Source organism: Phaethon aethereus (assembly GCF_964289735.1).
Source record: "Phaethon aethereus genome assembly, chromosome: 9".
NCBI classification, from domain to species: Eukaryota; Metazoa; Chordata; class Aves; order Phaethontiformes; family Phaethontidae; genus Phaethon; species Phaethon aethereus.
This window is the reverse complement of record NC_138585.1, coordinates 11,088,430-11,111,304: the sequence shown is the minus strand read 5'-3', so window position 1 is coordinate 11,111,304 and position 22,875 is coordinate 11,088,430. Positions and strand designations below refer to the sequence as shown.

Below are 22,875 nucleotides of genomic sequence, written 5' to 3'. Positions count from 1 at the left end.
AATGGCCACTTGAGTGGAACATCAGTATTGGAAACACCAGGTTCATACAGCTGGATGCACACAATCTAGTACAGAAACAGCCTGTTGTGTTACATATGACTGAAGCCATTTCTCCCTTCTATTTGGAAAAATAACCCTCCAACTTCCTCCATGCCATCTGCCCGACATCAAGGAACAGGCTACTGCAGTGCAGTAAACTGGGGAAAGACACAGATGTGTATGCCTTCTGATCACTGCGAGAGAGAATAGCTGACGAGTTCAAGTTCCTCAAATACTGCAGGAAAAGGGAAGAACAGAAGGAATCTTCTATAATAATAGCATTACAAAGGTATAAAAGATAGTCTTCTCTACTAATACTACAAGTGCCAAAAGGTGGACTTGGTCTCAGAATTATTAAACACATTAATAAAGTTTATGTCATATATGCAAGATCACTGTATGAGGGTCTGAAGCATTGAAGTGTTCCAGACATACGTAGTCAAGTGCAGCATTTCTACCCAACATTTTCTGCGATACCGATTAAATCAAAACAACCTTTTGTTCACAACTATCTCCTACAACAGTTTGGCTTAGATTCCTGTATGCCAAATGTCTGCTGCAACTTTTCTACCTCCCTCCGCTCAAATAAGGTATCAGTCTTCAATATAAAATTTTGCAAATAGATCAGAGGAGCAGTACTCTCTGTTTGTCTCAATGGTGGTAAGACATGACACAGGGAACCCATAAGTTTCTCTCTAAGATTGGCTCTACAGCTAGCTTTGTGCATGAATTGGAGTACATTTTTCAAACTGGATACTTAAAGTCAGGTAGGTACATATCCAGAATAAGTATTAGTTGCGTATGCTTAACAACTCTAAGAGGGGACTTCAGTACCTAAAAACTGTTTAGTCCTGCCTGCCAAGGACATCCACAGGAGACTGCATACTTTCTAAAAATAAAACTGAAGAACCACAGTCTAAATTCGAGAGTGTGTTTAAGTTTAAGCATGCATGTTGGAACCTCTTAGCCTTAATTCTTTTTTTCTGTAAGCTTTTTTTGGTCTAATCAAAGTAAAAAAGCATAAATCTTTGTCATGCGAGCTATGATGGATAGTATCCCTTGGATTCTCTCTTTCTCCATGCCAGAGAAAAAAATTTAGAGGAGTATCACTCTGTTGCGGGAATTCACCACAAAAAACTCAGATACATCCATGGAAAAGGTAGGCTTTCTTAACAGGCTTATGAATTAAACGTACTTAAATGAAAAATATTTTTTTTAAATCTCACTCAAACTGCCAGAATAAGTTCTTAGGTGATCTTACAGAGCATGTTGTAGTCCTCCTTCAGCCAGGAATAACAGACAAAACACTGCAGGAAATCTAAGCTGTCGCTTTCTGTCCTAATGCCAAAGGTGTAATCACTCTTGTCAGAAATGTTATTCTATCATACAGTAAAATTTAAGAATGTTACAATACCAGCACAGAGATTCGATATTAAAGACACTGTTCATGAAATTACTCACTACACATTGACAAAATCTGGAAGCCCTGTGGGCTTGTTCCTTTAAAATGATACATCTGTTTCTGACAGAAAGAAATGTGAAGAAATAATGTACAAACTAATTTCCAAGTAATAGCAGAAACACAAGTCATACTCAAAACCAAAAATCCAAGTACTATAACCTTTGAGGATTATATTGAACATGCTGATAAATGAAGTGCGAGTAGGTGAAATTCCCTGTATGAAAAAATAAATACAGGTATTACAGAAGTCACAGCAAATCCTGCACAAGCAGCTCTCTAATGCATTAATGTTTTTATTTAAATCAACTTGTAGCATCTTGTTTCTTTGAAGCAGTAACAAGAACTGTAAATTCTCCCGAAGTCATTAGGCACAGAGTGATACTAAGATGCACCTGTAAGTGCAGTTAAACCAGAAGTCAATATGTAAATTAAATCAACAAAATTGGGAAAAGAATAGAACTTTTAAGATGGAGAAGCGATTCTTAATGATGACTCAACAGCAGCTATAGGCTAAACATATCAATTCCTTTTTGATGCAATTCTTAAAAAAAAAAAAAAAAAAAAAAAAGGAAGAAAGAAACCAAACAGCATATCAAGCTGGGAGAAGCTTGGCAGGTCACCTCTCTCTGCCTCTGCATTGCATTCTTAAAGTGAAGGATTGGAATAGAAAGATTGAGAGAAGCATTGTAAAACACAGGTCCTCCTCCTCAAGTCACACAAGACAGCTTCCGTATCAGGAACCTGCATCTGCTTCTAGAGAAGAAGCACTAAACACATTCTCTAGTCTCCCCTCATCACACTATCACTCTGAAGAGAGGTGCTTGTTTGAATTAATCTCTCCATGCCTGCTTGTCAGATCCTTTAAAACACTGCTTCCATTTAGTGTCAAAGTGCTGTTTATGCACTTAGTGGCCTTTCTAACAAAGAACCACGTTGACCACATCTGGTCAAAGAAGCAAAAATATGGGATGCCTGACTGCCATGAAGAGCTCTGCACCCAGATTCTGTCCCATCCTGCCAGGATGGCCCAAGACTATGGCTTCATGGTAAGAGATTTTATTTTTTTTTCCCCAGTCTTCCTTTTCTGCTCTAGTAGTACTTGCCCTTGAATATATGAAAATCCTTTTAGGCCAGTAAAGCATGAAAAGTTGGGCTAATTTTTTTTTTTTTTTACCTAAGTTTCTTTTTGGTGCAGCTAATCCCATTTCTTCAGTGCATGACAAAATCCAATTCTCATATGATAAAGCAACAAGATATGTCTTAATCTTACCATCAGGCATTGCATAAAGCCAGAGAGCTTTGTATTGAGACTACCCCTTTCATTATGTTAGAGATTACACATCCCTATCACTGTAACTATTTCCTCAATCCAGAGCTGCCCAACCTCAGATAAAAAATGTTATGGTTTTTTTTTTTTTTGCTGGACAAACCTTGTATTAGTGACATATTTCTACATTTTTATGCATCTCTAGGGGCTCTGCTAAAGCAGTTCCTTTCTAAAGAACAGAAGTAACCTTCAGTCTATCTGACCTCCACTCCACTTGCTTATTGAAGACCACCCTTCATACCTAGCAAGGGTGTGATCAGAACTGAATAAACAAGTGTGACAAACATTGTCTGAGATGCTGCCCCAAAATAAGTAACAAACTGGAAGAAATACATTTAGATAATTGTGGAATATAATTAGTTTGTTTCATGAAAAGTGTGGGCTTCATCAAAATAAAGAAATTATGTTTTTTATCTAGATGGAGTTTAAAGGATAGATGTTCTTAGAGCAGCTGACTGAGAACATTTCAGCTGAGACGTATTCTGAACACAGAGACAGGTCTATCATTTACAGTAATGAAAAGTCATAAATGTCTCTATTTCCTGCATAAAGAGGAATAAGGGACTGTGGGGTCTCATAAGTGAATGCAGAAGGAGTAGGGAAGCTATTTTTTCATAAAATAGTTCCAGACCAAACACTGAACAAGAAGTCAGGTCTGAAATCCCTAACTGACATTGATGCAGATGCTAGCTTGAGGCCATGCTTTGGATAAGTGTAGTACCTCTCTCCGTATGGAACACAACAGATTTGACTGCCACAGCAACAGCAACAAAACTGAATTAAAAAAAAAATTAAAGGCTGCCTATTGAGCTCTTCTGAGGTTGCAAAATCACGTCACTCCGTGTGAAAACCTCCCATTTAAAAAAAACCCAAACCACAACAAAAAAACAGAACTATTTTGTCTTTAAGATTATTTCCTCTGATAAGATTCCAACACATTTAAGAACAGTATCCTAAGGGAAGGCAGTATTTTATAGATTTAAAAAAAAAAAAATTAAAAACCAACATTCTACAGCAGCACTTGCCACAAGCACTGAGGCTGGTGGCTGATGGGCCTGAGGGATGTTTTTGAGTATGAGCCATGCCAGGTAACTTCTGCCTCTACATGTAAGACTGCCAGTAAATATATTCACTGATGAGGGGACTAATACGAGAGATAAAAGCTCCCTTAAGCTTTAAGGGAATGGAGTCCACAACATTTTTGGATCATGCTCAGACTTTTCAGAGTTAGCTTTAAGTCATCAGCTAATTATTGCCACCTGCCAGGAGATATTGTGGATCTCTGGGGTCTTCCGGAGTAGAAAAGCAGAACTTTTACCTCACAGCAATATTGGTAATCTGCCTTCCCAGCCCTTGAAATTACCTGAGAGAAGCTTCAATCAGCGGCGGGTGTTTTTTACTCTGGGCTGTTGTTTACAGCTTAAAGTCCTTTAGCCGTGTGCCATGATGTTATCCTGGCTGTTGACTCCGCAGTCGTATTGACTGTGTTTTATAGAACACAGGAGAATAGCAAAGAATTAGTATTTCCTTAATGAAAGGCATTTTAATGCCCTTTCTGTTATTACCTTCAGCCATGTTCTTTTAGTTGCATTAGAATCCCACAGATTTTAAGCCTTTTCTGATCATGTTATGTTACACATTTTTGCTCTTGATTGTTTACAAAAAAACCCATGCATGGCTTTTCCCTTTGTAATTAAGGGAAGGAATAATTTATTTATCTAAATAATGCCTTTCACCCACACACCAAGCTTGTTTGTGACTCAGGGAAAGCATGCTTCCTCACAAGTTTCCAGTAAAACTGGGCAGGCAACTCTAGGTTGGGTTTTTAATACATACATGTATATATAATTTTTTTTAAAATATACATAATTTTTTAAAAGAAAGCAAGCAGGGACTCACTTCCAGGTATGAGAAAGACTTTGATATTCTAGAAATAACTTTCTAAATTAGGAGGATTTATGAGGCACAACCTCAGGAATGCCCAGAAGAGAGTTTTACTTTTAGAAAAAGGTAACCAAACTTAGAAGACAACTGGATCAGATAAATAGTTAGTCCTACTAGAAATTGCTGAGAAAAATAAACTGACATATACATACTCTGCAACAATTCTAGCTAGGACAGATTAGGTTTTTCGTGTTAGCAAGCACACTGTACTTTATCTCCATTTATTTTAGAACATATTTAACATAACACAGATCAGATCCATCACTGACTGCAAACCATGGGTTTCTTCCACTGGATCCAAAAGCTCTTACAGTAATTAGTCCATCTTAGCACTACAGAGCTCCAGCCAGCAGGAGGCTCTGAAACAAATACTTTTAATTAAATCCCTTTCTAAAATGCCTTTTATAGGTCATCCATGCCAGGAAAATGCTTCACAGTAGGGTAGCCATTAGACTGCTGTGCAAGTAAGGTGAGCACCCTAAGCATGTTTCACACACCTTTTCATGTTGGGGTGGTGTGGTGTGTGTGGAGTATTTTTGTTTGCCAAAAGCAGGCCTTGATTCTTGCAATACTGCAACATCCCAACTCTAAGACATAACCAGGGAAGTAGTAAGGGGAGTTTAGCACTGGGGTTGAGATGAACAGCAGCAGAGACTCCGACGCTCTAGGTGAGATCATCCCAGATGGAGCTTTGCAGCGGTGACTCACTTGGCCCCATGCTCTTGATCTTTCTGGAAGCACCACACTACAACGACAGTGGAGCTGAACACTGCCGAAGCCATTCTAAAGTGTTTGTTAATTCAGGTGCCACAGCCACATTTAAAAAAAAAATTACAACAAACATGCTAGCACTGTCAGAGTCAGACAGCTTCAAGAGTCCTCAGGAAAGGAACCTGCCTGCAACTGCCATCCTCCTCCCTCTACAGCCTCATTGCTTGGGTCGGCCAGCTTGCTATAGCTGAGACTCACTCAGCTGCCAGGTTTTCATTAGCTTAAAAAAAAAAAAAATCATATTATTCACTGTACTGTTTTGTTTTGAACAGATATGCAGCTGTTTTCGGTCTGGCTATTTATAAGGAACTTACTCTTGGCTATAACAGATACTGGTTCTGATTCTGTAAGTTTACACACTAAAAAAGACTACAAAAACTTCCATCAGGTCAAGAATTCAGAACAGGGTCACAGAAGAAACATCTAAAAGTACCAAGTTAATTTATGACCAAGCACTGAGACCAGGTAACTGTTACTAGTGTGCAAGCAACTGAGACACGAAATCAATCCATTTCCCCTGGAAATATTCCATAAAGCTGGAGGAGACTAAAGCTCAGCCCGACAAGATTTGGATCTCTGTAAAACGAACCTAAATAGCAAAATAAATACGGTGTATAAGGCTATTCTGAGGAGGAGATGGCCAGTTATCTAAAGAGAAAACTTTTAATTTGAATTGTCATTTGACAGAATAAAACTGCACTTACAGAGGCAAGCCTCAGTTGGAGAGAACACAAGAAAAAGGGACCTTTGTTTGCTAAAAATGTCGGTTTCCTTCACATCTGATCTTGCAATCCTGAATTCTTACTTCAGTCATTTACTACAAGCAAGACTGTTCTATTTATTATCCCCATGTGCCGTAAGAAGAGCTGGCGGGGAAGGCGACCGGCCTGGCTGAACAGGGAGATTTTTCTGGGACTCAGGGAAAAGAGGAGAGTTTATCACATTTAGAAGAAGGGGCAGGCAACTCACGAAGAGTACAAGGATCTCGTTAGGTCAAGCAGGGACAAAATTAGAAAGGCAAAACCCCAGCTAGAGCTCAATCTGGCTACAATCGTAAAGGATAATAAAAAATGTTTTTACAAATATATTAACAACAAAAAGAGAGGCAAGGAGAATCTCCATCCCCTACTGGATATGGCAGGGAACATTGTCTCCAAGGACGAGGACAAGGCTGAGGTACTTAATGCCTTCTTTGCCTCAGTCTTTAATAGCCAGTCCAGGTATCCGCAGGGTATTCAGCCCCCTGAGCTGGAAGATGGGGAGGGAGAGCCCAATATAGTCCTCATAATCCAGGAGGAAGCAGTCAAGGGCATGTTAAACCACCTGGACACCCACAAGTCTACGGGGCCTGATGGGATCCACACGAGAGTACTGAGAGAGCTGGCAAAGGAGCTTGCCAAGCCACTCTCCATCATTTATCAGCAGTCCTGGTTAACAGGGGAGGTCCCAGAAGACTGGAGGCTTGCCAATGTGACACCTGTCTACAAGAAAGGCCAGAAGGAGGATCCTGGGAACTACAGGCCTGTCAGCCTGACCTCTGTACCGGGGAAGATCATGGAGCGGTTGGTCTTGAGAGTGCTCACAGGGCATCTGCAGGACAACCAAGGGATCAGGCCCAGCCAGCATGGGTTCATGAAAGGCAGGTCCTGCTTGACCGACCTGATTTCCTTCTATGACCAGGTGACCCACATAGTGGATGAGGGAAAAACTGTGGACATTGACTACCTGGACTTTAATAAAGCCTTTGACAGCGTCTCCCACAACATTCTCCTGGAGAAACTGGCGGCTCGTGGCTTAGACGGGTTTACTCTTCACTGGGTGAGGAACTGGCTGGATGGCCGAGCCCAGAGAGTTGTGGTGAACGGCGTTAAATCCGGCTGGCGGCCGGTCACAAGTGGTGTTCCCCAGGGCTCGGTTCTGGGGCTGGTCTTGTTCAATGTCTTTATAATTGATCTGGATGAGGGAATCAAGTGCTCCCTCAGTAAGTTTGCAGATGACACCAAGTTGGGTGGGAGTGTTGATCTGCTGGAGGGTAGGAGGGCTCTGCAGAGGGATCTGGACAGGCTGGATCAATGGGCAGAGGCCAACTGTATGAGGTTTAATAAGGCCAAGTGCAGGGTCCTGCACTTAGGTCACAACAACCCCATGCAACGCTACAGGCTTGGGGAGGAGTGGCTGGAGAGCAGCCCGACGGAAAGGGACCTGGGGGTGCTGGTTGACAGCCGGCTGAACATGAGCCGGCAGTGTGCCCAGGTGGCTAAGAAGGCCAACAGCATCCTGGCCTGTATCAGAAATAGTGTGGCCAGCAGGAGTAGGGAAGTGATTGTGCCCCTGGACTCGGCACTGGTGAGGCCGCACCTCGAATCCTGTGTTCAGTTTTGGGCCCCTCACTACAAGAAGGATGTTGAGGTGCTGGAGCGTGTCCAGAGAAGGGCAACGAAGCTGGTGAGGGGTCTGGAACACAAGTCTGATGAGGAGCGGCTGAGGGAACTGGGGTTGTTTAGTCTGGAGAAGAGGAGGCTGAGGGGAGACCTTATTGCTCTCTACAACTACCTGAAAGGGGGTTGTGGCGACGAGGGTGTTGGTCTCTTCTCCCAAGTAACTAGTGATAGGACAAGAGGAAATGGCCTCAAGGTGCGCCAGGGGAGGTTTAGATTGGATATTAGGAAAAATTTCTTCATTGAGAGGGTTGTCAAGCATTGGAACAGGCTGCCCAGGGAGGTGGAGTCGCCATCTCTGGAAGTGTTTAAAAAAATGTGTGGATGTGGTTTCGGGACATGGTTTAGGTGACATGGTGGCGCTGGATTAATGGTTGGACTTGATGATCTTGAAGGTCCTTTCCAACCTAGTGATTCTGTGATTTCTATGAAAGGTAAACACGCATACAGCTGAACTGCTAAAAACTTGAGGTCATAAATACTACCAGTAATTCAGGAGCATAAAGGGCAAGGCTGGAAGCATGATACTGACTGAGCTGTTTAATAAACACTTCTGTGCAATGTCAAGACAGTGCTGCTTATTCTCTATTCTGCTTCAAGTTTTCTGCTATTTGGTTTGTTTCTGAAAGGCTCAGCTTCTGACATGAGGCAGTAATTGAGAACCTTAGCTTTCATTAAAATCAAAAAAAACACTGTAATATTCATGACAGAGAAAAAGTAAACTTCAAAGACAAAAACAGTCTAGAGCTGAATATAAGAAGAAAAACCACTTTTTTCCCCCAATCTCCTAGTTGTTTACACAATCTTATATACGTGGGGGGGGGGGGGGTTAATCCTTGAAGTAGCTAATACTGAAATGTGCACTTTGCAATTTTATTGCAGATCCTTTCAAACAGAACTGGTGTGAATACAGTGCAATTCACTTGTTACTGTGAATGACAGTGGATCTCAAAAATTGCAGAGAATACCTCCCACTTCAAGAGCTTTGTTATTTTATGCTGCTCTTCACATTACAAACCCAGCAGACTCCAACAGTTACCCAAAGGAAGGTTCAGAGAGTAGTTTAACTCACCAAAAACAACAGCTTGCCACTAAAAACAAACAAAACAAGACTCTACACACAGTCACATATTGGTTATTTTTATCTTGTTGGTCATGAGAATGTTAGCAAACAAACTTTGCTTTCTTTCAACAAATAGTTTGATATACAGTCATATGTACAGAACAATCTGTGTCCTTATTCCCCCCTCCCAAAAAAAGATAGAACGTAACTATATTCCTTTTTTAATAACAAAATTCTTGATAAGAAAATCAGTAAATAGCAGTAAGGAAATAATTTCTAATAAGCATCTCTTTAATTTATTCTAAGGTCTTATTGCTGTACCACACAATGTTCTCAAGCAACGCTCAGACCTATGCAGCAAACTGCAAAGTCGTAAAGATTCCCACCAGTAGAGACAATTTCAAAATTTCAACAGGAAAAAACAGGACAGCCTGGGAACAGGTGAGACATGGACTATTCATGCAGCTGAAAAACTTTGGGAAAGCCCATGAGCAAAATGGTAAAAGAGGGATGTAAATGAGGATAGTCAGAGCAAGCAATGCTGCCTACAGGTAACATTATAGTGTCTAGCATTATAATGTACAACTGTTATAATGGAAGCATCAGGCAACTTTAGAACTTTGTTGTATTTCAAGAAATGGAGATTTCTCACATTATCTGTCCCACACTGGCAATTTTTACCGGGGCTTTTTGGGGGATATTGTATCAGAAGTACTTCAGTCATTTGTAAAAGTCAGTATTAGTAGAAACTTATCTTTTGCTCCTATTAAGAAAATAGTCGTGTAGTGAATTTTGTTAAGCAGCTTGCTATGTATGAGTGTTCCTTGTCATCAGGAACTTATTTGTCACCATTTCTATGAAAAATACCACTTAACTGTTCCCATGCAGTTCACAAATGCTTAGTGTCCTGACACCAAGCAGCTCCAGCCTAGGCTGCTGAGGCAATAGGCACGGAAACACAAGCAGAAACGCTCTCTCGCTCCTCGATTTCAATGCTTCTGCTCCTCTTGCCCAGGCAATATGGTGAGGAAAAGTAGCCTGGCAGGTGGGACAAAAGCCAGAATGAGAGGGTGGAAGGAAGCACTGACTGAAATAGGGAAGCTGCAGGTCGACATCTAAAAGCACAAAGTAACTTTAATTTTTTTTTTTTTTTTTGTTCCTACTATTCCTAGCAGTACTCCTTTTTAGATGTAAACATCTTTTATGGGATAGCTGTGATGTTAACATATGTGCATTGGCTTCCTATTATTTGGAACAACAGATCATACGGCCATATGAAGAGTGAAGAATGAAGTGGTACTTCTGCACTAAAATGATTTTTAGACTTGGATATCACTAACCCATTGGAAATGCACATGCAACCCAGATATCTATTTGGCTAACATGACTGACATTCATGATGTTGGAAGCATCAGATCATTAACCTCCGCTATAATTAGATTTAGCCTACTATATAAACGCATTTTTTCCTTCTGCTCCCAGGACTAGCTTTAAAGTGGTCTGTGCCAACACCAGTAACCATGATAGAAATATTATGTAAAATTGGTTTTGGCACAGGTCCTCATTTCTCCCAAGACTAGTGAGCTCCACAGAGCCATTCTTCACTACACCTCACTCTCTGTAACTTCTTTCTGGGTACCAAATCATATACCTTGATCCTCTCCATCTTCATGCATTCAGAAGGAAAACTCAGCGCAACAAAAACAGTGAGTCAATGCAATTACATAAATGACTAACAGCACTATATATATACACACTTGATACATCATCCTGTCCCCTCACTCCCAAAAGAGAAACCAAAAAGCCCACACACACATACTTTGTTCTTGACCAGGATTTGCTATCTTTCCCCTCAATTCATCCCTCCCTTTGGGCATGATACTGGCCTAAATAAAAGGATAGTGACCCTGGATATGAAAATCCAGTACCTGCTTGCCGTTACACAAATAATAATCCAACAAATGGCCTGTCTACTCAAATTTTCTTTCTGACATCTCTATTTACACTAGCAGCAGTAGTTCTTGCTTTCTCTGAGCCACATCATCCTCGAAGGCATCAGGCCATCTTTAAGTGCTTGGGAGCTGCTACTAAGGACTTGCCTGGTAGTGTTGCACATCACCTACTGCTTCTAGGAAGCAGTCCTTTTTCATCAACCCTTAGCACTCCCATTTTCAAAATCACAGGGTCATGGCTCTTTTATAAGTTTATACTTTCATTTCTACAGCTTGTATAAGTACTGTGATCTAATAAGTGACTGTTCAAATTCTTAGGCAGTAGCCTGGGAAGCCAGTAGAGTAAAATTAGGAGAGGCTCCTGTAGTTATTTAACCACTTGGGTCCCAGCTCTGCACAAACACACGTGTTCCAAACAGTGGTTGTTCTGACTTCAATGAAACTGGCTTTGACACAGCTAATTAGCACCAAAACATGCCCAGTCAGGGCCTCTGCTACATCAACAGTGAAGGTCTGATCAACAGAGTAATTAAAATGCTTGTAGCCATCTTATGCTAAAACTGTCATGTGAACACAATAGCTGCTGCATGCTTTGTGCCACAATTATGTTACAATTAAGACAGCGACTACACATCTGTCAAGCATTAGGCATTTTTCACATAGACCCTCTGCGGGAAGATCACTGGATAAAATCCTTCGGGAGATGCCTGTTCAGTCTAATCACAGGATAAAGCAAGATACGTGAGCGTAACTGAACTGTGAAGCCACTGTGCATCTCTCTCATGCTCGTCACTGAGAGATGCGGCGAGGCAGTTTGCCTGCCCGAAGCAACATCACACTCCTGCAAGAACAGCCTCCGCAGCTTCGGTCCTTTCAGTCCTATGGACACTGCAGGCAGCTGACCATTCTAGGTCATCTCTCCTAAATGAAATGTTAATACATTTAAAAAGCCGATTAGTTGAACTGACCCATCTTTTTGTCAGCTATTCAGCCTGGCTTCAGAAATCCCCTAATAGGATTTACTCTTCTGCAGCAGTTTGCATAGCAGCCCTGTAAATTCAGTCCAGAGGGCTCTTACTACAGGAGAATAAGCTGCCGTACATTTCAAATACAGCAAACGCACGAAGAGTATCCAGGTTCAGCATTGATTTGCATGAGGGCGTACGAATATGATTATTATCCCTATAAAAAGCACGCATTGTAGCAAATTCAAATGGCATTACAGGAACAAGATGAAAGAGGGTGAGCATAAGAACTCTCTCACCAGCTTCCTCACCCACTGAACAAAAAAAAGACAGCAGCCAAGAAGTTCGACACAGTAAGCAGGAGGCCTATATTTGGCAGCTCATCTCTACAGGCAGCTCCATTTCAGAGCAGCAAATGAAGTGCCTCTGGCAGCACATTTCAATCCACAACCTTCATTCAGCTACACAGAAATTTGCTAGTGTCTGCACATGGATGAAATTTTCCATTTTTTATTTCAAACATTCTTGAGGTTTTTGGGGGTTTTGTTTTGTTTTGGTTGGGGTTTTTTTGGTTTTTTGTGTGTGGTTTTTTTTTTTTTTTAAGATGAAACATGTGTAATAGCTATTAAGAAACAAAACAACAACAAAGTACACACACCCCACTAAGACAATCCTGACAACCTTTCCTTTGCCAATCTTTAGTGCTCCCAGAGCTTTAGAACAGGAACCTGAAATTTGGAAGAATAGCATGTTTGCGCATATGCTCTGTGCTGTTCCATATTTGTACAAATACTAAACCTTTGAAAAATGTCACATAAACGAAGCCCAAAACCTGCTGGACAGGGTAAAGGAGTGAAGGGCAGTGGGAAGTATTGCAGGCAGTTCTGGTCTCCTCTCAAAAAGCAGGGCTAGACCAAATTCACAGAGATCACAGAATCACTGAATCATTAAGGTTGGAAAAGATCTTTAACATCATCGAGTCCAACCATCAGATGAAACAAAGTTGTTTAAAAGACAGGGAAATGCCTGTCAAATGTCCAAGACACTGAAATCTGGAAAAAGCAAACAGACATACGAGACAGATCTTCAAAATTATGAATGGCATAGAGGTAGCACGGTGAGACGGCCCATTCACCATCTCTTTCAGTGCAAGTACCAAGTGGCCTCAAATGGAGCTAGCAAGAACCAAATTCAAAGTAAACAAAAAGGGTTGTTTTTTCATACAAAATTAGCAGAGCTGTGGATCTCCTTGCCACGTGACAGTGCAAGTTTATACGGATTAAAGAGAAACTGGACACATTCATGGAAGAGATATCCGTCAGCAGTTACTGACTACATAGACACCGTATTACCTCAGGATCTTTCTGTATTAAAAATACTTGGAGCTGGGGAAAGGACTAAAGGGTGCTGGTCATATATGTTTGTCCTGTTCCCATGCTCTATCCTAGACATTTGCTTTTGACTTCTGATGGAGGCTGCACCTTGGGCTATAGTTATTATTATTTTAAAAAAACCCTCTTTATACAGTTTCCATGCTGTTCTCTCTCAAGTGATTGTAAGTCATAAAGAACAAGCAATATGTCCATTTGTGAAGCCCCTGAGATTTAAAGAAGGCCCAAAGTAGATAGGTCCCAGAGGACATCTAACAGAGCCCTAGTTTGTATCATCTTGCATTTTTCATTCTTCCCAGCGGCTGGTTTGTCCTGACTTTGCTTCTTGCATACATACCCTAGTCCAAGAACAGTAAGGAGGAAGGAAGTGTGGCATGGAGTTTGCCAGCTTACATCCAGAGGGGTCACATTACAGCAAGGGGGAAAGTCACTCTGCCTTCCAACTGTTATGTAAAGGAGGCAACTTGCCCAACAAAACAAGGAAAAAGAGGCTTCAGCAGGCTCTCCCAGACAGTGATTCAGAGTTCACCACCTACTCAAAAATCCTCTGAAGGTGTTTCTCTCTCTCCTAAGCAGACTAGGAGACAAGCTGGCAAACACAGAAATCCAAGCAAAATGGCTAAATTTAGGCAGATAAATACCCCTTCTTGTGCAGATTGGAAATAAAGACAGAGCCTAAAGAAAGAACTATCAAATAAACTGCTAGCGATTGCTATTAGACTGCCCAGGAATGATGGTATTTTATCACGTCATCACATCTAATAAACAGAAAATGCAGTTGAGTCATCCAGTGGGCAATTTGATTTCATTTTTCATTCTCTTTGATGCTTATAATTCCATCTTGTGTTAGCAGCAGAGAGGGTTGGGCTGTGACAGTGATAACAGATAATCTAGTAGTGCGTATTTTTGCCTACAATATCATGAAAGTAGCAAGTCGTGATAACCCCTAACAGGAAGAAGGACTGAAGAAGAGACTTTGGCATAGAGGCTTTTGCAGCATTACTGACATCATTACATTGCCACCCTGTAGAAATCGGATGGCACTTTTCAGCATAACGGAGCAGCCTTCCTTCAGCAGAGTGCTGGTGTTAGCTGAACTACTCCGCAGCTCTGGAAAGCTTGGAGGGGCTCATTTACACAGGTGTTAATGGACCGAATCCTGCACTTGTATTCCCAAAATCCAAGCCTCCACGCAGACATTCTCCCAGTTTTACTATTGTTCAGCAACTTTTGCCTCTGTCCTTCTGACCAAACATGAATTGCATGAATTAACTGTTTCCACAGCTGTTATGAAGTACTTCAGCTAATGGTTACCTAACTTTCACAAGCCTAACAGCACTCACACAATCCAGGCAAATACTTCACACAATTCCACTCAATTCCTCTTCTGAAAGTCCTTGAATTAATGTAGGTTCATAATCATCCAAGTATACACTTAATTGTTTTCAGATCAGTCCTTTTATTATGATTTTTTTTTCCAGTCTCTCTCAATTAGGCTCAATTTAAATGTTTCCAGGTGAAACATCCCAAGATAAATACTCTTGTGACTACTGTGATAATAAACAGTTCAAAGCACAGCAGAATTTACCTGTTTGAGAACACAAAAGTAAGATGGTATCTTGAACCTGACAGATAAATGAAGTTATGCCTACTTTTCTCCTGCTGTTTTAATTCAGTGAGTACTCTGTGCTTCTGAATTGTGGTACAAATGCATCTTAAACTGCTAGAATGCTGAAATGCATTGCCTACCCAACGCTCTAAAGCACAGGAATAGATTGCCCGCAGTGGTTATGGAAATACTAATGGTGAGAATTTAAGAATATGTTGGACAAACTGCTTCTGACAGTTGCTCAAGCATAGTTGACATTACTCTCAGGACAAGTGAATTATCTTTCATGTTTTTTCCCAGACCTATTTTGTAGAATTGCATGGCATAGCAACATTTACAAATTTGTGCTGTGATTTAAAACAGCAGCAGTGTGGATACTTTGGGATTTGGTGTGACTATATGGCCTTCTGAAATTCCTTCCAGCCTGAATCATCCATAGCTAGATAGGCTGCTATATAGCAAACTGTTCTGCTCTGTACACTGTGATTTTAGAGGTCAAAGCATTAAATATGGAGAACTATAGAGGGGAGTAGTAACATCCATGCCTACACATAAACATGGTTCTTCTGTACATTTCATACCCTTAATCATGGTGTGTATATACATCCCCCATCTGTTTCTCTCTATATTGTGGTCTGCTTATACTCCCCCTCTATTTCTGTCATCTGCTCTCTTTTCCTCTGCAAAGAACCATATTCTAAGAATTTCAATGGATACTTCTATGTATTTAGAATTTGTCCAAAATGTCCATCATTCTGAAAGATCTTCACATTTAACTGAACTGTATTTACAGACAAACATTCATAACAATGAAAAAAAAAAATATTAGTTTGAATTTTAATTTGCAGTAAAAGTAACAACTTGGTTGCTACAGCAATAAACTTTCATGTAACTAACTTTGTGAGACAGTAAACAGTTTTCCCTGTATATAGTGGATTATGAGTATGTAATACATTGAGTTGGCTCTAAGATCTCAACACAGCGATAAAGAAAAAAAGAAATTATCATCTTAGAAAAAAATGCAACAATCTTGAGCTCAATCTTCAGTGTAACTAGTTTCATAATCTGACTAGTATAAATGAGCTTTTGATAAATGGTGTAATTTACATGTACTTATAGCATGCTACAAACCCACACAATAATTTTGTTTCTTTCTCTAGAATTTGCTTCTTAGCAAGTGTTTTCTGACAAGAAAAACAGCTTCAAGACTCCATAAGAACAAGAACATTTGGAGATTGCTTCTGGTGACAGACAAAATTTAGCTATGTCCAAAGTACCATTAAAAATGTAAAGCTAGTCTATTTTTTTTTTTCCTAAAACTTAAGGGCTACACAGCTGATATCCCAAAGACAAATTAAATTTTATTTTTCCCTCATTATTACTATTTCTGGTTTTTTACTCCTTAGATTAAGGGGGATTTGGAGATGCTGAGAACTGAATTGTGATGTGAAAACCATGCAAAACACCGTACACCATACAAAACAGAACTCAGTCAAGTTTAAGAGGTTCACATGACCTGCCCTTGTTCATACAAGCCAGGAAGGAGACCAGGAGTTCCCTCTAAATCACATGGCATCAGTAACCTTTGTATTCCAATCAAAAATCAAACAAGTCTGAACAGTATAAACCTTAGTTCAGTCTTATGTTTATTTCCTGCTGTTTTCCTTTAAATCAATCAGAAATTAAGAATGAAAGCAGAGCTTGCCTTTAGCTTTGTTAAAAAAAAAATATCAAAAACCAGAAACCATGCCCCCCCCGAACAAACAAAAGAAACTAAAGACCAACCACTACACACCACACACACATAAACCAAATTTACAAGCCAAAATTCCAACATTGCACACATAGGTGAGCCCTGTCCTAATCCCACTGGCATGTATGACATGTATGTCAAAACTACTTTTTTGTTCACTGAAAGCAGCATCTAGGCACCTGTGTAGTTGTGTGCCGTTACATGCATTTAAATTATTCAAAACTGAAAACAAAGGGAACGAAAAAAATTTTAACGCAAAAGTTCTGCTATTGTCATTTTCCTGTATATTATGATCTTAAAGAAATATGCCAAAACAATTATTTTTTGGATCCACCTACAAGAATGAATAAAAGCCAATTGATAAAGACTTTAAAGACTTCTACTAGGAGTATCTTGACAAGATTTAAATGACTTTATGAAGGCAGAACAGCACAATTTTTCAGAGTTATTTCATAAAAATAGTCCTATGGATTAATAATCCTAATAAGCACAGGGAATGGTAACATTACCCAGTGTTCGGCTTTATATAAAGAGTAGAGGAATGGTTGCACGGATTTTGGTTTGGAAGACTGACTATAAAGAAATCTGAGACCATATACCATGGAACAGTGCGGAAACGCATACTCCCGAGGTCTACTCCAAATATTGTATATTTATATATACATTATATTTATAATTTATACATACAAATAGTATGTATATATAAAGCTCAACCAAAAAGGTATCTATTTAGTGTGGCATAAAATAAGAAAGTAAATCATTCAGAAGACAGACATGATACAATTACCATTAGCTTAGCCTTTCCCTAAGGTTTAAGAACCTCTGAGAGCAGTGGGAAAAAACTATCAAAGTAGGTCTAATTTTATCAAGCTTTAATTAAATTACTGAACTACTAACTCAGTTTAACAAAGCTGTTTTGTATGGTTCTACTGTTATTCCATTTTGACTTTTTTATTTTGTAATAAAAAGTGAAATGCAAGGCCTACATTCAAGAAATTATTTAAACATACCTTAGTTGCAACAATAGACTACCCTTAATGAGAGCTGTACATGCTTTACAGTATCTTACTGAAGGCTGATTGAACAGATGCTTTAAAAAATTAAAAAAAAAAACCAACCACACAACAAAAAAAACAACAAGAGCATTAAATCAGAAACTTGAAGCTCAAACACCAGTCTAGGCCTACTCCCACTTGGGCTCCACTGCTGCTGTGCCAGAGGTTTGAGCTGCTTGGGGGGGTATTCAGGTTGTCTGAATTGCATCCAGAAATATGCTGAGCTATTAGCATGGCAGATGTCAGAGGGCTGCATGAGTAAAATCTCTGGTAGGTTTGGCAGGAAAATTTAAGTTTAAAACTGGCTATGAATTTTAGGAATCTGAAAGCAGGTGGTACACTCCAATTTAAACAGAAACTGACAATAGTGCCATTGACTTCAGTGAGAGAAGTCCTTCAATCTGAAAGAATGAGGATCAGTATAAGCCCAGCCTTCCAGCCTGCATTCAGACTAGTCATGCTGCACTTATTACAATCCTGTCTAGCCTTCTTGCATTTCCCTCTCTAACCAGTAATCAATACTGAATTGAAATTTGGGTCCCTGTAAAGGCGCAGTGAAATAGTCCACTCATTTCTGAAGTATAAATGTTTTGGCAAGCCAAAAAAAAAGCAAAAGTCAAACAGAAGCTCTGTCCTATTGTATATGCCAGCTCTCTAGCAGGAGCTGTGAATGGCACTAAAAATTAGAAGAAAGGAACAGGCATTGTATCAGCGCTCTGTCCCTACTCAGCCACCCCCAGCAACGGATACATTTGGAAAGACGGTACTGAGACCGTACTTCCAGCTTCTGAGAGCTGGAAGTTGAGATGTTAGTGCAAAATTTTCATGCAACACCACCACAATTTAAAATTCACAAATTATACATGATAAATCACGTCAAGAGCTATACAAGGAACTTTGACTTTGGCCAAAATGCCCCCAGCGGGTGGCACGGTCACTAAGCACAGAGTTCAAAATCACTGTTAGCACGTCTGTGTACACATCCCCAAACCCAGGACATAGCTGTTATATGAATGGGCTTAAAGTCCAATGAGAGTCAATGCAAAGGGAGTCTGTCTGCTATCTGCTCTCTTTTCTGAGGACATCTCAAGAGCACTCAGGGAAAAAGATGTAGACTGGATTACTTACATTGGTAACATCTGTCTCCTCCAAAAAAACCCCACCACAACAAAACAAATCCCTCTTTCCTAGGGCAAATGCAGAGGATTTGCTGGTATGCAAGCATAGCAGAGCACATAAGGAATAAATTCAAAATTTGGAAAGAGTTACATTTCTCATGCATGCACTATACTCTTGTACAGATACAGAGCATGTACATATGCACAGAGCAGTTTTATGGTGCAGGAGATGCAATCAGAAGAGAGAAGAGCAATTCATGAAGAAGAAAAATGTTAATCCTGCAGAGCACCAAACTTAGTCTTCTGTGCCTATGAAATGACTTGCATAGAATAAAGTATTTTCCAGATTCCAAACCAATTGGTAATTCCAAAGGTTATAATTAAAGTCCAGCTTCACTCTGCAAAAAATGTAGTGGAGGGGGCACAGTATTTTTCATGCTTCCAGATGATCAGGAGAGCAAATATGACATAATGACAAAGAAAAATCTATGGAGAAAGAAAAAGATGAGACAGTTTAAGATTACCGAATTATCAATTACTGACTGACAACTGAACTCCTAAAAATCCCACTGGGGCAGTAAGACAGTCACTATGGAGAGTGTGGATAATGCTGATTGCTTCTGAAAAATCTTGCTTGTTGAAAATGTAATACAGGAAATGTAGGAAAAGTCATCAGACATGGCAGTAAAAGCCAAAGCTACATGTGATAAATACTCAACGCAGAAGGCGAGTGTGGTAGAATTCTCTGGTTTTATATAGGATCTTCACACAACTCTTCTGAGCTATTAAAATTGGAATAAAACTGGACTTTTGCAGTGGTTTTTCAATTTTAAATTATCATCATTTTCAAATTAATTATGCAATAATTTGTTACAAACTTCAGTAAGTAGCAACACTGCAACATCTTAAATTTAAATTACTTCTTGAAGAATTACAAAACCTCTTCCTGATTTTAATAGATTTAAAGAGATATGCACGATAGATATTTTTACAAATTCATTCTATTATCGTTTGTGGTCTTGATTTCTCTTAATGCTGCAAAATACTTTCCCCAATATTTTCATTTCAAAAACAAATACCTATTAATTAATGTCCTTTTTTAACCAATCTAAACTTTAATCCTTCCTGTTCCAAAATAAAACAAATAACTAGCCATTGCTTGCATATACTTGAAAATAAATACTGCTCAGCTTTGGAAAATTGAAAGGTTAGTGACAAGCACCATGAAATGTAATCCTTATAAGAAGCCTTTATCAGTATAATAAAACATTTCCATTTTTGTCAGAAAACCTTCGCCATATTGTTATGTACTTTCATCATCAGAATATCAACATGCAAGAGTAAACTTCTTAGTAATAATCTTCATGTTATCTGTAGCTCCTTACACAGAGCCAGTCTCCATTTTTTCCTGATTGAAAGCTTATTCTTCCCTTAACACACGTCTTTATTGCCCCTGAATTACGGTGGCCTGATTAAAGTTTAATGACATGGCTACTCTGGTGATGAGTCTCTGGAGACTATCACTTACTCACAGACCCATCTAAGTTTCAAAGACAGCAGAAGTGCTGAAAGTATATAAAAGCAGTAGCTGTACAGTGGCAAATCAGCAGCACTGCCTTCTCTAAAGGCATGCAGTGCAGCAAGGGCAGTCGGAGCCTGGGATGTTGTTCACACACGCTCAGGAGGCTGCTAGCCCCTGGGAGCTAAAAAACAAAACAAAAACATACAAACAAAACCACAGGAAAAAGATAAAAACCACGTCCCAACCTAACCAAACAAACCCCACACAACAAGAAAAACCCACCACTTTAGATTAAAATTTGCACAGTTCGTGGTTATCAATAACTGGAATTTCTTGAGAGGACTTCCAAGTGCTTTGTCTTTCAGAGCTCCATTTCATCAGTTTGAATAACTTCTTTCTCACATTTCTGTAGTGCAACTGACATTGTGAGAAGTCTCCAAAGCGCAATAAAAAAGCCCAACAATTACAATGGCTTCCACCAGTTATTGGCCTCATCTTGTTTGCTCGTACTAAAGCAAAGTAGTGACAAACGGTCCTCTCCAAAACTGTGACAAATGCCCTTCTACAGCAACAGAAAACACTAACCAGCATCTGCCAGCGCAGGCTCGCCACATTTTTACATTTGCATCGGAACAGGTAACAACAGTATTAGCATTACTGTGTCCTTAAGACACTAGAAAAGAAAGTGAATTCTTGAATATACATGTAGAGTCATCTAAATTAATGACTTATAAGTATGAGGTAAGTCTCAGAATTTTTTTTTTTTTTTATTGGAGGTCTCTGACATTAAACTTGATGTTAATTTTCAAAGAATTATTCATTCTACATGAAAGATGAAAATTAATTCTGGACAACCAAAAAGCATTAGCTCTTGCAAAAGAAAATTCCATACAAAGCATATTTTCTCACCTCTAAGCAAGAATCATTTTGCCAAGTCTGTAATAGCTTCTTCATGGTTAGGACCAAAGATGTTATTACCTGGTCACAGCACTTCAGAAACGCATTGGTGCAACTGTGAGCAGAATCTAATCCAATGTATTAAGATAGTTTTAGAGAAGCTGCCAAGATGCAATAATTACTTAGCAGGGACAACCAATAAGCAGCTACAGGGAGTCAGTGAAAAATTGGTAATCATATCTTCAGCAATTAGAAAGGCTTTACCCATAAGCCAAAGGGTGAATTCTGCTATTTTTAGCATTACCACTTCAAAAACAAAAATAAGGCTAAATATTAGCCGTAAATCCCGAAATTGTCATTCCTGAAGTAGGAAGGTCTGCATTAGTATGTTCTCTCTTGGTAACCTGTGGGAACTGAGGCTTGTCATGCTTCCAGCTGGAATTTCTTGGTGCGAGCAGTGGAAACTCAACCCCTCCCATGAGCAGCAGCCATACCACGCGTGTGCCATGCCCGTAGTCTGAGCACATGCTGTACATCTAACGTTGTCACATATTAAACATACTCCGCATGTAGCAATCAACTTTGCAGTACGTTTTCAATGAACTAGACATTTCCACATGCTGTGCAGTTTTGCATCATGTGCACCGTAGGAATACCTGGTGTTTCCAGCAGGCAGCAGCCCAGGAGAAGCTCAGTGCAGCAGTTCCTGTTGGATTGCCCAACATACAGAAATATTAGACAAATGGTGAATCTACCCAGACAAAAATCAACAGCCTGGGGAGAGTCCAAGGCGGGGGGGGGGGGGAGCGGAGGGAATCATCAGTGCACGTACAATCTAGAAGCGAGATCAAAAGCCCTCACAGTTGTCTGAGGTAACCAACTGCCCATTAGACTAGTTTCATGTTCACCTCCTGCTCTGATGTATTTATGCACTTTTCACACTTCCCTGACAGAGGACTCGGAAGAAGCTGTTCACTCAGCTACGTACCTAGTGGGTGAAGCTTGTCAAATGGGTGTGATCCTTAAATATATTATCGCCTGCTAATTAGAATGATAATCCAAAAGTGAAAGACCTGGGTCTAATAGAATCATAGACCAAGAACAGATCCTACAATAATTGATTCCAGTGATCAACTGTCCTTATACTTCCAGTCCTTCACCTAAACCAAATTTCTTAAGACTGAGAATCCCTAAGTACTATCATCTGCTAGGACAGCAGGCCTTGATAATGCCTTAATGTAACCACGAAAAAGAAAATTTGGAGGAATACAAAAGGAGAACCCCCCCCACACACACACACAAAAAAACCCAGACACAAAATCCGCCCTGAAAAAAACGAAACCATCAGACTCATTAAATATTTACTGCAGATTTACTTGTTTCTGGGAATACCTAGCAGCCATGCAAGAAATCTTCCGATTTTGTCCTGTTGTACACCTTATTCCTTTGTCCCCCACCAATTCACAACACGCAACGTGATCAAGACTTCTGTCAAACAACTATAATTAGCATCCCAAAAGCACCCCAAATTTATTGTAGTCCAAAACTTTCTGCAGACAAAAATAATGA

General features: G+C 39.9%; 1 protein-coding gene across 1 annotated transcript in view; it reads left to right on the top strand.

The window, feature by feature from the left end:
- Positions 1 to 1,464: 1,464 nt before the first annotated feature.
- The window catches only part of SPHKAP (SPHK1 interactor, AKAP domain containing), a gene marked incomplete at its 3' end in the record, with an annotated part of 101,368 nt that continues 79,957 nt past the window's right edge, over positions 1,465 to 22,875 (top strand). The window contains 1 exon segment of the mRNA XM_082003329.1: positions 1,465 to 2,545. Coding sequence (XP_081859455.1) covers positions 2,465 to 2,545 — 81 coding nt within the window. The 5' untranslated portion in view covers positions 1,465 to 2,464.